Source organism: Amblyraja radiata, chromosome 8, assembly GCF_010909765.2.
Source record: "Amblyraja radiata isolate CabotCenter1 chromosome 8, sAmbRad1.1.pri, whole genome shotgun sequence".
Taxonomy (NCBI): domain Eukaryota; kingdom Metazoa; phylum Chordata; class Chondrichthyes; order Rajiformes; family Rajidae; genus Amblyraja; species Amblyraja radiata.
Window position 1 is genome coordinate 48,634,981 of NC_045963.1, and position 18,769 is coordinate 48,653,749.

The 18,769-nt window shown below is 44.0% G+C and overlaps 1 protein-coding gene across 3 annotated transcripts in view; it reads left to right on the plus strand.

Moving 5' to 3' along the window:
• The first annotated feature begins 14,772 nt into the window (after positions 1–14,772).
• Positions 14,773–18,769, plus strand: part of crim1 (cysteine rich transmembrane BMP regulator 1) — a 202,797-nt gene continuing 198,800 nt past the window's right edge. For all 3 annotated transcript variants that reach the window (XM_033025830.1, XM_033025832.1, XM_033025831.1), the window contains exon 1: positions 14,773–15,728. In XM_033025830.1, the coding sequence (XP_032881721.1) occupies positions 15,416–15,728 (313 nt within the window). In that variant the 5' untranslated portion in view covers positions 14,773–15,415. The remainder of the gene's footprint in view (positions 15,729–18,769) is intronic.

The window sequence follows — 18,769 nt, forward strand, 5'->3', positions numbered from 1 at the left end:
ATTTTTCCTTCATCGAGCCTGTCCAATCCCTTAAAATGTTTATATGTTTCTATAAGATATCCTCTCATCCTTCTAAATTCCAGTTAATATAAGCCCAGTCGATCCATTCTTTCGTCATATGTCAGTCCCGCCATCCCGGGAATTAACCTAGTGAACATACGCTGCACTCCTTCAATAGCAAGAATGTCCTTCCTCAAATTACAAAATAACCAAAACTACACACAATACAACAGGTGCGGTCTCACCGGGGCCCTGAACAACTGCAGTAGGACCTCCTTGATCCTATACTCAAATTCTCTCGCTATGTAGGCCAATATGCCATTTGCTTTCTTCACTGCCTGCTGTACCTGCATGCTTAAGAGCCTGTCCCACTTTCACAACCTAATTCACGACCTCTGCTGAGTTTGCCCTTGACTCATACTCATCACGAGGTCGTAGGATGTCGTAGGAGGTCGTAGGTAGGTCGTAGGCAGGTCGTGATGCTAGTCGTAGGTACTCGTGGCATCATGTAGGTCGAGGCATTTTTCTAGCCTGATGAAAAATGTCCACGAGTAAAAAAGGTTGTGAATTAGGTCGTGAAAGTGGGACAGGCCCATTACTTTCAGCATTCTGCATTTTGTCTGCATTTAACCCATCACTCTCTGAACCCTTCCTATCCATGCATATGTCTTTTAAACATAGTAATTATATCCCGCTGGTATAGATTCCTCTAGCAGCTTGTTCCAGATACGTATTACCCTCTGAGTGAAAAATGTTGCCTATTGATACACTCTTACAGTGCCCTGCATACTGTTTTGGACAAAGACCCATCATTTATTTATTTCCCTCCGTACTCCACAATTTGAGATTTGTAATTAAAAAAATCACATCAGGCTTTATTAAAGGGTATTTTTATACATTTTGGTTTCACTATGTAGAAATTACAGCAGTATTTATACATGGTCCCCCCCCATTTCAGGGCACCACAATGTTTGGGACACATGACTTCACAGGCGTTTGTAATTGCCTCCTTAATGCAGGTATAAGAGAGCTCTCGGCACCTAGTCTTTCCTCCAGTCTTTCCATCACCGTTGGAAACTTTTATTGCTGTTTATCAACATGAGGACCAAAGTTGTGCCAATGAAAGTCAAATAAGTCATTATGAGTAAATAACAAGAATAAAACTGTTAGAGACATCAGCCAAACCTTAGGCTTACCAAAATCAACTGTTTGGTACATCATTAAGAAGAAAGAGAGCACTGGTGAGCTTACTAATCGCAAAGGGACTGGCAGGCCAAGGAAGACCTCCACAGCTGATGACAGAAGAATTTTCTCTATAATAAAGGAAAACCCCAAAACACCTGTCCGACAGATCAGAAACACTCTTCAGGAGTCAGGTATGGATTTGTCAATGACCACTGTCCGCAGAAGACTTCATGAACAGAAATACAGAGGCTACAGAAATACAGTATGCAAGATGCAAACCACTAGTTAGACGCATAAATAGGATGGTGGGTTACAGTTTGCCAAGAAATACTTAAAAGAGCAACCACAGTTCTGGAAAAAGGTCTTGTGGAGAGATGAGACAAAGATTAACTAATATCAGAGTGATGGCAAGTGCAAAGTAGGAAGGAGAGAAGAACCTGCCAAGATACTAACAATACCACCTCATCTGTGAAACACGGTGGTGGGGGTGTTATGGCCTGGGCATGTATGGCTGCTGAAGTTACTGGCTCACTTATCTTTATTGTTGATACAATTGCTGATGATAGTAGCATAATGTATTCTGAAGTGTATAGACACATCCAATCTGCTCGTTCAAACAAATGCCTCAAAACTCATTGGCCAGCAGTTCATTCTACAGCAAGACAATGATCCCAAACATACTGCTAAAGCAACAAAGGAGTTTTTCAAAGCTGAAGAATTGTCAATTGTTGAGTGGCCAAGTCAATCACCCGATCTGAACCCAATTTAGCATGCCTTTTACAGTAATTCTTTCCTCTCTCACCTTAAGCCTTTGCTCTCTAGTTTTCAAATCCTCTACCCTGGGCAAAGAGACTGTGAATGTTCACTTCATCGATGTCCCTCACAATCTTGCACACCTCAATAACTTCACCCCTCAGATTCCTACAGTGCAAAGAAAGAAGTCCCAGCCTTTCCAACCTCTCCCCGTGATCAAGCCCACAGGTCCAGCTAAAATTCTGGTGAATCTCTTCTGAACCTTTGCATGGATTGTATCTGACTTCACCGTCCCCTCTGCCAGCAAGTTCCAGATATCAATCATTAGGATATACAATAGGGACGTTTGCAAAGTGCTGCACTTGGAGTGTTGTGTGTAGCTCTGCCCGCCACAATACAGGAAGGAGATGAGTGCATTGGAGGAACTGCAGAGGAGATTCACCAGGATGGTGCTGGATTGAAGGACTTTAGTTATGGTGAAATATCAGGACCTGATAGAGATAGCTAAAATTAAATGAGGAATAGATAGTGTAGTAATCAGAGTATTTTTCCCTTGGTGAGGGTATCAAATACAAGAGGCCATGGGTGTAAGGTGAGAGGAAGGAATTTTAAAGGAGATTTGAGTGGAATTATTTTGTACAGAGAGACTGGTTGATATTTGGAACTTGCTGCCAGGGGAGGTGGTGGAGTCACATACAATCATTACATTTAAGTGACATTTAGAAAGACACTTAAATAGGCAAAGCATGGAAGGATATAGACCTAATGAGGGCAAATGGAATTAATGTAGATAGGCATATAGATTGGCATGGAAGTGGTGAGTTGAAGAGTATATTTCTATGCTGTATAACTATGATTTTAGGATGTCCTTAAGCCCCTGTCCCACTTAGGAAACCTGAACGGAAACCTCTGGAGACTTTGCGCCCCACCCAAGGTTTCCGTGCGGTTCCCGGAGGTTTTTGTCAGTCTCCCTACCTGCAACCACCTGCAACCTCCGACAACCGCACGGAAACCTTGGGTGGGGCGCAAAGTCTCCAGAGATTTCCGTTCAGGTTTCCTAAGTGGGACAGGGGCATAATACTGTGAAATGGTAGCTCTAATTTCTTTCCAAAGAGATCCCTAAAACAATATAACTTTGATAAGGATACAATCTTCCTTTGGCAACAGCTCTTTCAAATATCAGGAACAACCAATTGTCCAGTTAGATGTCTTGCTGTTCCCAACAAGCCACTTTTATATGGTCTGGCATTATGACGGATGGAATTTCACTATCAGTAACCCTTTATAAATGTTACAGTCTTTAGAAAAAAAATTATATTCTGTACATTTTACAGCCCATATGAGATATGTCATAGGAAGAAATTGGGTGGAGTTAAAGTACCTGAATTATATTTAATAGGTGCAAAGGTGCTTCTTTGAATGGCCTCAATGAAAATCAAATTTAAATGAACTAAAAGCAATTTCAGACACAGCAGTTATACATTTCCCAGTGTGAAAATGCCCAGTTCTGGAAAGTTTGAATCCACTTGAACTGCTGTTCCACTGACAATGTAATTGCAATGATAAATTATTGAACATCCCTCATTCAATTTTGAATGCTTGTTAAGTGTGATAATTAATTATAGTGTCAAGTCCAATGGAACCATAGCTGCTATTCTTTATCTTATGAAGGACTGAAATTCACACAAGATATAAACCTTAATAGAATGTACTATGCCAGTTTTGAGAAAGCGTTCCATGTTTTAGGGATAAAGATAACTGGGTGTGTTGTAGGTGAGTTGCTGCAGAGCATTTTGTATATGGCACACACTGCAGGCACAGAGCACAGTATCAGAGTAGGCTTGCAGTTTTTCTGAATGAATAAACACACTTTAGTATTCAACATCATCCAGGCTAAACCAACCTGCTTGATTGGTTGCCAGTTCATCACTCTCCCTGTGCATAGGGAGTGGGGCAAAAGAAGGGAAACTATAGCCTGACTTCAGTGGTTGGTCAGATTTTAGAGTCCAGTATTAAACATGAGTTTTCCAGATACTTAGAAGTACATGATAAAATAGGCCAAAGTCAGCATGGATAGACAACGAAGAGTCAGTGGAAAAAGTGTTCAAGAAGGAACTGCAGATGCTGGAAAATCGAAGGTACACAAAAATGCTGGAGAAACTCAGCGGGTGCAGCAGCATCTATGGAGCGAAGGAAATAGGCAACGTTTCGGGCCAAAACCCTTCTTCAGACTGATAGGGGGTGGCGGGGAGAAGGAAGGAAAAAGGAGGAGGAGGAGCCCGAGGGCTGAGGGATGGGAGGAGACAGCCCGAGGGCTGAGGAAGGGGAGGAGACAGCAAGGGCTAACAAAATTGGGAGAATTCAATGTTCATGCCCGCAGGATGCAGACTCCCCAAGCGGAATATGAGGTGCTGTTCCTCCAATTTCCGGTGTTGCTCACTCTGGCCATGGAGGAGACCCAGGACAGAGAGGTCGGATGGGGAATGGGAGGGGGAGTTGAAGAGCTGAGCCACCGGGTGGTCAGGTAGGTTCTTGCGGACCGAGCGGAGGTGTTCGGCGAAACGATCGCCTAACCTCCGCTTAGTCTCACCGATGTAGATCAGCTGACATCTAGAGCAGCGGATGCAGTAGATGAGGTTGGAGGAGATACAGGTAAACCTCTGTAGCACCTGGAACGACTGCTTGGGTCCTTGAATGGAGTCGAGGGGGGAGGTAAAGGGACAGGTGTTGCATTTCTTGCGGTTGCAACGGAAAGTGCCCGGGGAGAGGGTGGTACGGGAGGGAAGGGAAGAATTGACAACGGAGTTGCGGAGGGAGCGGTCTTTGCGGAAGGCAGACATGGGGGAAGATAGGAAGATGTGGCGAGTGGTGGGGTCACGTTGGAGGTGGCGAAACTGACGGAGGATTACTTGTTGTATGTGACGGCTGGTGGGGTGAAAGGTGAGGACTAGGGGGACTCTGCCCTTGTTGCGAGTGCAGGGATGGGGAGAGAGAGCAGTGTTGCGGGGTATGGAAGAGACCCTGGTGCGAGCCTCATCTATGGTGGAGGAGGGGAACCCCCGTTCCCTGAAGAATGAGGACATTTCAGATGCCCTGGTGTGGAACGCCTCGTCCTGGGAGCACATGCGGCGTAGACAGAGGAATTGGGAGTAGGGGATGGAGTCCTTACAGGAAGCAGGGTGGGAAGAAGTGTAGTCCAGATAGTCCAGAAGAGTCAGTGGATGTTGTTCACCTGGATTCTCAGAAGGTCTTTGTTGAGATGCCACACATGAGGCTGCTGAACAAGATGAGAGCCAACGGTATTAGAGGGAAGATACCAGTATGGCGAGAAGACTCGATGAATGGCAGAAGGCAAAGAGTGGGAACAAAGGGGGCTTTTTCTGGTTGGCTGCCAATAATAATAATAATAATAAATTTTATTTAATGGGCGCCTTTCAGACATCTCAAGGACACCTTACATAGTAATCGGAATAACATATAATTGGAATATAACAAGTAATAAAGACATCACAGAGACACAAATTAAAAACAGAATTCAATCCAAAAACAGAAAATCAAAAACACAGTGTGAAGAGGGAGCAGCGGCAGCCAAAGCGCGCCAGCGTCCACTCTCTCTTCACGGCAGCCATCTTGGACACAGACCTACAGGACTACAATTAGACAAAAAAATCATCCCCCCACAGTGGATAGCACTGTGGAGGAAGGCAGAATGTCCAGTCCCCACCCCATGTTCACCTCAAAGTCAGGCCTATTGAGGCCACCGCAATTGCCTCTACGGAGGCCCGATGTCCCTGGCCGTTCTCACCGGGTGGTCTTGCCCCGGCGTCGGGTGAGTCCTTTCGGCGGCTGGGCCACCTGGAACCCAATCACCAGTGGTGTTCCGCAGGGGTAGGTGTTGGGGCCACTACACCTCACATTGTATATCAATAACTTGGATGATGGAATTGATGGCTTTGTGGCCAAGTTTGCTAGATGATTCAAAGATTGGTAGAGGGGCAGGTAGTGCGTCTATGGGAGCAGGGAGTCTGCAGAAGGACTTGGACAGTTTAGGAGAGTGAGCAAAGAAGTGGTAGATGGAATACAGCGTAGCAAGGTCTGTGGTCATGAATGTTGGTAGTAGGAATAAAGGTCCTGGTGATGATTGGGTTAATGTATGATGGACATTTGATGGCTCTGGGCCTATACTCACTGAAGTTTAGAAGGATGAGTGGAGACATTGAAGAGTTACCAAATAGTGAAAGGCCTGGATAGAGAGGATGTGGAGAGGATGTTTCAACTAGTGGGAGAGACTAGGAGCAGAGGGCATAGTCTCAGAATAAAAGGATATACCTTTTGAAAGGAGTTGAGGAAGAATTACCACATGCGGTTGTGGAGGCCAAGTCATTGAGTATTTTTAAAGTGGAGATTGACAGGTTCCTGATCATTAGGAGAGTCAGAAATTATGGGGAGAAGGCAGAAGGGTTGAGAGGGAAAGATAGATCAGACATGATTGAATGGTGGAGTTGACTTGATGGGCCGAATGGCCTAATTCTGCTCTGATGACTTATGAACTTTCTAATATGCATATGTAGAAATGTATTAGTGACATCGGAGACAAGATGAGAATGTTCAAGTATTAAAAATTAAAGATAGGCACAAAAACCTAGAATAACTCAGCGGATCAGCATCTCCGGAGAAAAAGAATAGGCGACGTTTCGGGTCGAGACCCTTCTTCAGACTGAGAATCAGGGGACCCTTTTCCCATGACTCCCAGTCTGAAGAAGGGGCTCGACCCAAAACCAGCATCTGCAGTTCCTTCCTACACATTAAAAATGAAAGTTTGCTTGATTTAATTTACTCGATTGTTTTCCACTTTTGCATTCAAGGTTTGCAAATTCCAAAACACATTAAAGGAAACAAAATATCCTTCTCTTAAAAATACACAAAGTGCACATTCCACACATATACATTTATAAAATGTATGACTTTGCAAGGCCACAATACTATGTTACAAGGTCGCCTTCCCAACATCTGTCAGGGAACCAAAAACTGCCAATTTAAACTGTGGTACCAGATAATATCCAAGTACATTTTCACAAGGAATTCACTGCTCCCTACTCAAACATAAGGATCTGGATTTTGAATGCACTTTTAAAAGGTATAATTTGTCACTCCTTGGGGGACTGAATATCGCAGGGTAAGTGCAGCGGATTTGCACAGTGCCCTTTCATCCTGAGATACAATTTGAGTCCAACTACAGGGGATTTCTTTCCCATCTCCACCTCTTTGACAGTCCTAATCACACTGGCTTTTGTCAGTCTCAGCTCGGTTCCGAGCTAAAGCAAACCTGCAAATAAAAGATCTATGCATTGGCTGTTTGTTTCACACAGAACGTACTCAGAAATTGCTGCAGAAGGAACTGAGGGATAACGATGATACTGATATGGTCAGGAATGAAGGAAAAGGTGTTTCAATAATTTGGCACCCTTCACCTCCCTTTCAAAGATTTCCAAATGACATGTTGTTTTAATGTGCAGAAGGATGTTTGACACAGAGGAATCTTGGGGTCTAAATCCATAGCACCCTGAGGGTAGAGAGGTAAAGAAGGCTTAATGTATGCTTGCCTTCATCGGTCAGGGCAATGAGTATAAGAGTTAGGAAATCATTTTTGTAGCTTTATAGGACTTGTTTAGGCCAGAGTATTGCATGCAGTTCTAGTTGTCCCATTGCAGAACAGATGTGGGGACTTTGGAGAGGGTGCATAAAATGTTTACCAGAATGCTGCCTGGATTAGTGGGCATTAGTTTGACAAGTTTGGATTGTTTTCCCTGGAAAGTCAGAGGCTGAGGCTTTATAGAAGTTGATAAAATTCTGAGGTACAGATAGTGTAGACAACCAGATCCCTTTTCACAGTGGAATTGGGCAGCACTGTTGCGCAGTGGTAGAGTTGCTGCCTTACAGCGCTTGCTGCCCCGGAGACCCGGGTTCGATCCTGACTACATGCGCTGCCTGTACAGTTTGAACAATCTCCCCGTGACCACGTGGGTTTTCTCCGAGATCTTCCGTTTCCTCCACACTCCAATACGTACAAGTTAATTGGTTTGGTGTATGTGTAAATTGTCCCTAGTGTGTGCAGCATAGTATTAATGTGAGGGGATCGCTGGTCCATTCGGACTCGGTGGGCCGAAGGGCCTGTTTCCGCGCTGTATCTCTAAATTAAATTAAACAAGGTGGAAATGTCAAAGACTAGGGAGTATATCTTTAAGATGAGAGCAGCAAAAGTTTAAAGGAGATGTGTAAGTTAAGTGTGGTGGATGCCTAGAACATGCTACCAGGGTTGGTCGTGGAGGCAGATTTGATAGGGGCATTTAAGAGGTTTTTGATTTAAGCACATGGGTATGCAGGGAATGGAGGGATGTGGATCACATGCAGGCTTAGCATCATGTTCAGTACAGATATTGTAAGCCTAAGGGCCTGTTCCTGTACTATACTGTTCTAAGTTCCACTTCTACAGTCTTCTTCTTCTTGTGTATGGCGTGCACAGCCTAAAGTTGTAGGACAACTTGTTCTATTTTATCTTATTTGATTGTGCACACCAGGTTGATTGCATTTGTCAAAACAGGGCGGACCACGTGAAGGTTGCAATCCCTCACCCCAGCTCTACAGTGAAGGATAGCATTTCAGCCAATGTTTGCACAGAAAAATCCCAGAAATGTCAATGAGATCAGATAACGTTTTATTATAATGCTGAGCAACGGATAAATATTGGCCAGGACAGTTATAAAAACTGCTGTTCTTCTTCTGTATAGCCCCCGGGAACTATCATATACATCCAAGATGGGAGATAGGGCCTCAGTTTAACATCTCAGCTGAAAGATGGTACCTCGTGAGTGTCAGATTCAGAGCATAACTTGGAAGTGAGACTCAGACCCAATAGAGATAACGCCCTGTCAATAGCAGATGCGTTCTGTGGCTGGGGAACAGAGTTAAGGATACTCCCGCTCTGACTGTACTACACCTAATCAGGGAGTACATGATCGTTGTAAGTATCCAAAGCAGAAATTAATTCTCATTTGAAAATAGGAGTTGGGTTACCTGCAAATTCTCAATTACGGGCAGAGCCTCCTACCAGTAGCACACAATTGTAAAATTGCCTTTTGGATCTTGTACACTTACAGACATAAACTCTCAGTTAAAAGGCTGTGAGCTCAGCTGTAGTTCAGTCAGGGATACACGCCAGCATGGGAAATTTGCACATGTTCAGCATAATTTAAAAAGCCTGGCCACTCTTCCATATTTTGAAAGACATTCCAAAGTGCATCACAGCCAATCAATCACTTCTGAACTGCATTTACAGCTGACATGTCATGGAGTCTCACAGCCCTGTGGCCCACCATGTTCATGACAACAATCTAATGCTAATTCTGTCAGAATTTGGGCCTGGCCTGCAATGGAAACACAGGAGACTACAGATGCTGGAATCCATATTCCTGATGCAGGGTCTTGACCCAAAACATGGACAATTCCTTTCCCCCCCCACATATGCTGCTTGAGCCGCTGAGTTCATCCGATAGGTTTTATTGTTTCTAGTATTTTTTGTATTGATGCGAGTACGGCCTTATATGAGTAAAGGCAAGAAAATACCATGCACACTATACGGTCACTCAAACATACTAGAGGTACATCTGGTGGTGTTCAATGCGATTACAGGCTCAAATCGCAGAGAAGATGCCAAAAGAGCTCTTGCTCTTCTCCAAAATACATAGAACATAGAACAGTACCACACAGGAACAAGTATTTCATCCCACAATGCCTATGCTAACAATTGGATGCCAAATTAAACTAATCTCCTCTGCCTGCACATGACCTGTATCCCTCTACCACTGCACATTCATTTACATATCTAAATGCCACTATTGTATCTGCTTCCATTGCCATTCATGTGAGCGTGTTCTAGGCAACTACCACTCTCTGTGTTAATAAATTGCCCCCCACATCTCCGTTAAATTTTGCTCCCTCAACTAAAAGCTATGCCCTCCAGGCTTTGACATTTCCACCCTGGGAAGGTGTTTCTGATTGTCTACACTATTTGTGCTTCTCATAACTTTATATACTTCTATAAGGTCTATCCTCAGCCTCCAATGCTCCAAAGAAAACAATCAACGTTTCTCCAACTTCTTGTTATAGCTAATATCCTCTAATTCAGGCATCACCTTGGTAAATATCTCCTGCAGCCTCTTCAAAGCCTCCACATCCTTTCTGAATGGGGGCATCGTACAGAAAGGATGTGGAGGCTTTGGAGAGGGTGCAGAAGATGCTTACCAAGGTGATGCCTGAATTAGAGGGTATTAGCTATAACAAAAATGCACGCTATCATCCATATGCGGCCAACCATAGTTTTGTCAAGTTGCATCATGACTTCCTGACTACAATGCTAAATGCCCTTTCCCCTCACATTTGACCCCTCCAAAGTGCAACACTTGACAAGTGCCCAAATTAAACCCATCTGCCATTTCTCCAGCCATATCTATATCGTGTTGTATCCTTTCATAGCTTTCTTCACTGTCTGCAACTCAGCCAATTTTACATCCAAGCCTCAACAATAGCCACAATAGCAATTCATTTTAGATTTATTTATCATAATGCAGATTTGTGCCCCTAAGTGACAGAGCAAGGATCTAGTCCCTCATGCACGTCCCTTCATGGACCTGAGGAAAAAGCTTAGGGTGTTTCCCCAGAAATTATTTTCTATGGCATTCAAGCAAACTCCACTAAAATACAGTAAGTAACATGAACATCTCTCAATTTGTCAGCTGGAACTTGAAATTAGTTCAACTGCAATGAACTAGCCAAGTCTCTTAGAAAATCTGAATAGAAGTGAAGTTGTTTCTCATTATCTCAGTCACAAATGACTTGCCCTGTATCCTGACGCTGTGACCCTGTTGTTCTGGACTCTTCATCCTGGGTAAACTTCCTCGTCACATCTCATCTGTCTAGCCCTCTCAGTATTGTGTGATACTTTGTGCCAATCTGCTCGCCAGAGAAAACATGGTCTCACAGTCGCTTTATCAAAGTGGCTAATATCTTTATTAGATTTCTTATAATCATTCCTTCTCCAAGGTAGTTACATTGAACCTAACATCAACTGCTCAAATCACTTCAGGTAACTGAAGATCCCTGCTCGTAACTGAGATTAACATACTCTCTCCCCAAATGTTCACAGAACATCGTACAGTGCTGCACCACAGCAGGCCCCTCCACCCACAATATAATGAACAATTGGCTGAACATAATGCCAAGTTCAACCAACTCCTCTGCCTGCATGTGATTCACATCCCATTCCCTACATGTGTATATGCCCATCTAAAAGTCTCTTAAAAGCCACTATCATATCTGCTTCCATTATCACCCATGACAGTACATTCCAGGCACCCACCACTCTCTACAAAATTTCCCCCGCACATCTCCTTTAAATTTTCTCCCTCTAACCTTAAAACTATGGCCTCACGTCTTTGACATTTCCACTCTGGGAATAAAGTTCTGTTCATCCTATCTGTGTCTCTCATAATTCTACATACTTCTGACAGGTCTCCCTGCAACCTTGGATGCTATAGAGAAAACAATCCAAGCTTGTCCAACCTTCCTTATAGCTAACACCCTCTAATCCAGTCCATTTCCAGTTCTCTCTTGTTCACACCACTGCCACCCCTGTTAGTTATGATGTAATTTGTATATTCAGGAAGCCGGGATGGGGAACATTTAGTGGTGCTGGTTAATGGGATTAGCATTGATAGATACTTGATGGTTGGTGATGAAGTGATTGGCTGAATGGTCCGTTTCTATGGTATGACTCCTTGACTCTAGAAAATAAATCCGAGTAAAAGTAAATTAACAAATTGAACATATTTACCTTAAAGAGCACAATACATTAAACACTTTTTTTTAGTTTGACTGCATTAATGGCTTTTCCGATGTGAGGATGGTAGATTCTGATGCTCTCTAGGTGTCATTGTTGGCATCACTGCTGTTTTAATATATTAATGACAGACAGGGGTGTCGGTGGTTATGTGGAGAAGGCAGGAGAATGGGGTTACGAAGATGAGATAGATCAGCCATAATTGAATGGCAGAGTACACTTGATGGGCCGAATGACCTAATTCTGCTCCTATCTCTTATGAACTTATGACATGAGTGTTTTAGGTCAAAATCTGAATGTGGGGATGACTCAAAGGTTGGAAATGCAGTGAACAATGAGGAGGTTAATAATAGACTGCGGAAGGATATCGTCTAGTGGAATGAGTGGTTGGAGGGCAGACAAAAGTTATGAAATTATACATTTAGGGAGAAGTAGTTCAGGAAGACAATACAAACTTAATGTTCTGAAGGATGTGCAGGAACAGAGAGAGCTGGGTACGTATCTGCATTTTTTTTTTTTGTTTAAGTGCCAGGACATGCTGAGAGATTGACTAGTAAAGCATTGGGATTGTGAGATTCATTAACAGAGGCAATAGAGAATAGACAATAGACAATAGGTGCAGGAGTAGGCCATTCGGCCCTTCGAGCCAGCACCGCCATTCAATGTGATCATGGCGGATCATCCCCAATCAGTACCCCATTCCTGCCTTCTCCCCATATCCCCTGACTCCGCCATCTTTAAGAGCCCTATCTAGCTCTCTCTTGAAAGTATCCAGAGAACCGGCCTCCACCGCCCTCTGAGGCAGAGAATTCCACAGACTCACAACTCTCTGTGAGAAAAAAGCAAGGTAGTTATGGTGAACCTGCATGTAAAGCTCTACTCATAGGACCCAGCATAGGGCGGCCTGCATGGGGGAGGCCACCAAGCCAGTCCCTGCACGTCCCCCAAAGACTAGAGACCGAAAGGATGGAGCCAGTGACAATGATGGATGCGACTGGTGAGGAGCGAAGTCGGTAGGAGAAGAGGGAACTGGGCTCTGGCCTATTGTCCCCTCAAGGTCGGTTAATAAAGGTGCCTCCAGGGAACAAAGGTGGATGGATGAGGAGGGTCCTGACCCAAAACGTCATCTATCCATGTTCTCCAGAGATGCTACCTAACCTGCTGTGTGACTCTGGCACATTGTGTCTTTTTGTAGATATTTTTATATCTATTTACTTCCAATTTGTGACTTCCGCCGTCCAGAATAATAAGGGACTAAACACCTACCTGCAGGCTCACACCACTGAAATACATCACCATTATTACGGTGTGACTGGGGGAAATCAGGAGACAGCATGGCAGGAGTACCTTAATGTTAATGTTTTATATTTAATGTTTAAAACATTAATGTTTAATGTTTTATGTGTCATTCCTAACTGTCACTGTATGTCATGTTGTCACTTACGGGCAGAGCACCAAGTCAAATTCCTTGTATGTGAATACTTGGCCAATAAACGTATTCATTCATTCATTCATTCATTCATTCATTCATTCATCATGAGAATCGCAATGGTGCAAGATCACCATCAGCTTCTCAAGGGAAAATAGGGGAGAGCAGTTAATGCTGATATCAGGAGCAATGTTCACACTGCAAGAATATGTAAGATCATTTGTTTGATGGAGGTGGGCATTGGAACAAGAACAAACCGGCACCAGACCATCAAGCTCCTACATAATCAACAATTGAATGACAGTCACTAAAGTGCTGCCCTTGTTTTCTTCCATCTTTCTAAACTAAACGCTGCAAAACACTCACAGTGGTGAACTCTTCAGCCTGGGGAATGTTGCTGGAATACTGTCCTTTCCCAGTCCTGCACATTCTGGAAACAGGATTAACGAGAGCCCCACGTGGGGAAATTATTTGAGTAACCCTATTGGAATGTTGCACAGAAAATTCTTCTTTACCTCATTTACTCGTGCCATTTGTGTTTATTTGTTTATTTGAGTCAAGGAGAAGGGACGGGGCGGGGAAAGGTACATACGATTTGGTGGATTACAAGTATTTAAAACTCTCGGCAGAGATCTAAGGAATGAAACGGCATGTCGCGTTGGGTCTTTCTTGCACAGCTCATGCGGTTACTTCCTGTAATTTAAGGTTAAGTGAGTCACCACCCCCACTCCCCCCCGTTTTGCCACTGACGTGCATCAATCTGTTCAATGTTGCATTCATTTGGAAATACGTTGTAAATGTCAAAAGATCAGGTGCTAAATGTTTGAATGTGAAAAAATCCATTCGGCAAAGAAATACAACTATTGTGCAAGCCTTGTATTGGTGCTCTGGGGAGCGAACTTTTTAAAACAAATACGTGTTTATTTTCCTCTGGTATCTGCAGGATGCGTCCTCTCTTCTGTGTCTTTAAGATGGACACAAAATGCTGGGGTAACTCAGGGGAATAGGCGGAATAGGCAGCATCTCTGGAGAGAAGGAATGGGTTACCCTTCTTCAGACTGAGTCAGGGGAGAGGGAAACTAGATAAATGGAAGGACAAGACGAGAAAACGACAGATCTAAGCAGACGTTGATTAAGGACGTAGGATGGTTAATCGTTAGCTGGAGGGGGGTTCAAGGAAATGTAGAATGTGTTTTCTTCTTTCTAGTGTCTCGTTGGTTACCTTAGAAATGATGGGGCTTTGAAATGTCACCAACCTTCCCAGAATCTTTATACGTTATTGCACGCATTACTTGTACACATTTTTGAAAGAGAACACATAGAGAGCTGCAAGAAATGTCATGGATGGGGAGGGGGGGGGGGCCATAACAAGACCGGTAAAAGGGGAATTTGCAGCGGATTACGCGGACCCGCGTTTCGCCCGTGTAACAATTTGTGGAATGCGCGCAGGCGCGCTGCGTTTGCTGGGTGGGCGGGGCGAAGAGCGGGGCGGAGGGCGGAGCCTGGGCGGCCACGTCACAATGGCAGCGTGGGTGGATTGACGGACGGGTGTGCAGGCTGGTTGGCTGGTACGGCGCGGCCCGGGGATGCGCGTCCATGTGTTGCTGCGGCTTCGGCGCCGCGCACTCAGCTCCAGCCCAGCGCCCAGTGTGACAGCCCAGCACAGCACAGCACAGCACAGGCGCTGTTAGCTATACCGCTACTAGCACCCTCAAAGAGGGTAGGAAAAAAACCTGCAAGGAAAAAAAAGAGAGGCGTCGTCTGCATCTGATTCAAAAAGAGAAACCGAATTTGGAATCACGGCAACGACAGTGGACAAAAATTGCAGAAGTTTATGAGGCAATTGTAGCCGCGAGTGAAGAAAATAAGAATCCGACTAAACTTTGTTGGTCCTTAACCAGGAAGAAACTTTTCTGTGGTGGGGAGGGGTGTGGGATCTCGTTTCCTTTTTTACATCGCATGCTGCTGGCTTATATACAAGGGCTGGCGTTTGCATCTGTGGGTGATCTTCGTTCCACCCCGACGTCCAGTGCAAGAGCTTTTTAAACTTTCGCTGTGATTTTTTTTTTAAACTCCATTTTTGGAGAGGGGGGGGAAGAAACGTTTGAGGGGGAAAAAAACATTTGTCTTAACGCTGAAAGAAAGTGGTGGAAATGGCCCTTTCTTGGATGTACCTGGCTGTGAGGTTTTTGGGAGTCGTGCACCTTATTAATTTATTGGCTCAGAGCAGTTGGGCTCTGGTGTGCTTGCCCTGCAATGGATCCAAGTGCGAGGAGCCGAGGAATTGTTCGGGGAGTATATTGATGGGTTTCTGCGGCTGCTGCGCGACTTGCGCCAAGCAGCAGAACGAGACTTGCGGCGGAGTCTACGGACTGTACGGCACTTGCGACCTGGGCCTCCAGTGCGTTATCAAACCACCTTTCAGCGGCGGCTCCATCACCGGCTACGAAGTTGGGATATGCCAAGGTAGGTTGTGCAACGCCGACTTTTTTTTAACATGGCGCGAAGACATACTGTAACTTTGAAATTAACTCCAGTTGTTTTTTTCCACAATTCGGTGGGAGAGAAAAGGATTCGTGTTGTTTTTTTGTTAAAGGATACATATTTATAATGCTACTATTCCATGCACGCTATTAAAGCAGAGCCGAGTTATTGTGCAGTTATTAAGCAGTTGTCCGTGCTCCCCGGAACTAATGCACCTTTTTGCAGCTTTTGCTGTTTCTGGACATTGCATTGTACTCTGCCTCTTATGAGTATATTGATTGCAGATTCCTTTTATTTAGCTTTAGCGTGATCTTTGCAGCTTACTTGCGCTGCAAAGGATTCTCTGATAAAATGTGTACTTAGTAGATAATACCCTCCACACCCAGACACGCATTCTTCCCAATGCATGGATTGTGGGGAAACGTATAAACGATATTATTTATGTTTGTTGTTGTTAGCTGTTTCTGCTAACAAATTCCTTGCTGTTTTTGGATTCGGTGCTGCGCAGTCCTGCCTCTTCACGGTGGACTGACTGTTGGAGGGCTTTTTTTGACAGGAATGTTTGCTATGTCTGCTAGTGGATCGGATCCCAGACTTGGAAGCCACACTGAGCCTCAAGGAAGGGACTGAACTGCAGAGACACCGTGAGCTGGCGAGTGACTTCACTCTCCGCGTGTTCAGCGAACTTCAGAGCCGTCACTAATAACAGCGACGCACCAAGAACTTACCAGCGCAACTTTCACCCATTCCCTCAGCATAGGGTGCAGGGAGCTTTGCCGTTATTTCTAAAAAGATAATGCCATACTCGATGTGTGAACCTTATGCTAGCCACTGATGGGCACCGATTGGTTTCATCAGAGTTTAATGCATTAAGATGAAGCAGCGTGTTTTTAAATGACCAGGTTGCAGTTTACAGTAAACGTAGCATCAAAGCTGGCTCACACCAGACCCTGATTTGTAAATAAGAAAGGGATGACTTGAAATGTAGAGTCTGTTTTTCTTTTCTTTTTTTTTTAACTTCACAGAATGAAATTGGCTCGAGAAATAAAAACACAAATGTCAGCCAATTTTCAAATATATTAGAAACAGTTGCCTTTTCCAAATCTGACCATGTGATCCTATGATTTTACTCAGTCAGCTAAGGTCTTTCATGTTTAAAATACGTTTTATCGATAAGACTGCAGTAAAAAAAAAAACGGCGATCTCAAGCTCAAATTCTCACTGTTATTTTTAATGTGGAAGAATTTACAGAGGCGACATGAGCTTTCAACTTTGAAAGGCAGGCGGCAGCAATGAGTCGAGCGAATGAAGTTCTCACGATAGAACAAAACAACAGTTGAATTCAAAACTTCTCCAGGAACTCTTTCTTCCTCTGGCTACAGTCGCAGTTAGCACTTGTTAAAGGGGCGGAGGAGGGTGGTTGGGAGCTAAGGGAATGTAGTGTGCCTGAGAAATATTTTTGTTTTTATAAAGGTAAAAAGTTTTGACTTGGGGCGCAAGGATGTTTTCCCAAATTCCTCGACAGCAGTATATTTTGTTCCTTTCTTATCCTGGAGATTTAGAGCCTACATTCTCTCTCCTTCACATGCCAAGGATTTCCTTTACTGGGAACTTGCAGGCACATCTCCAAACGTAGTGCAACGGATATAGCGAGACTAGAGTTACCCACTTAAGATGTCATGAAATAATGCGGATTGAGCTGAAACCCCCAAAGCGTGAGCTGTGTTCCCTCGCCTTTAAACAAAGCAATGGATTTTTTAATCTTTCTGAAATTTAGTTTGAAATTCAAGGAAAGAAGTTGACATGCCTGTTGACAGTTATGTCAGCTAGTTTACTTTAGAGACACAGAATGGAAACAAGCCCTTCAGACGACCAAGTCCACGCCGACTATCGATCACCCGTGCACACTAGTTCTATGTTATTCCACTTTTGCATTCACTCCATACACATTAGGGACAATGTACGGTGGCCAATTAACCACACGGTTTTGGGATGTGGGGGAAAAACCAAAGGAAAACCACTTGGTTCCAGGGAGAACATGTAAACTCCACACAGACAGCACCCAAAGTCAGTGTCGAACCCAGGTCTCCAGCACTGTGCAGCAGCACCTTTACCAGCTACGCCACTGTGCTGTCCCTAAACTGAGACAAGCGCTTGTGAATTATAACATTCTTAAGGATGTGGCTGCCCTCAATAACCTTGGGGTTAGGACATGGAAAGTGCACTGTTCCTGACCACTGACCTCAGCCTGACAGACGTATGATGGAGCAACTTGATAATCAGATAAAAACAAATTGTACACAGTTGTGGTAGCATTGTGTTAAATTAAGGAGCTACTAATCCAGAGCGCTGGACTAATGATCAAAGATGTGAGTTCAAATCTTAGCGTCAGTGCCAAAGGTGTTTATAGGTAGTCTGTTAAAACTTGTGCCGTTGAAGGGTCAGCAGCCTTCTGACATAGCCTAACCGTTAAACAATATTTCAGATCATTAGACATTCAAGATTCTTCCCCAATATGGTCCAGGCACAGGCAAGTAGAACAAGCTCGACATGGATGAGCTGGGCCGAAGGGCCTGTTTCCATGTTACTTAGTTGTGACTATGACAATTAGGCCAGATATGCCCATGCCCCAATCTCACACTCACAATGACACAGAATGAGGCCATTCAGTCCTTTAAAGAATGAATAGAAGAAAATAACAGCACGGATGTATTAGGAAGTAGTGTTTCTATAAGAGGAGGATAAGGTACCAAAGGTTTACAAGGCTTTGCACAACCAAACCCTGGTGTGAAAAGGAGCACTTTGATAGAAGTGTGAATTTTACAAACCCGATAACATAAATTATAGCTGAAGTATTGAAAGATTTTGTTAACCAGTACTGTAGATAGTTAGTACCTAGTTTAGGAAGGCTAAAAGTTAAAACCCCTATAAAATAGGATTTCTTCACAGACCTCAGTTGCATGAGTTCTTATTGAAAAATTATTATGCTGGCTCTTGTACTGGGCTGTTGCAACAGCTAACGT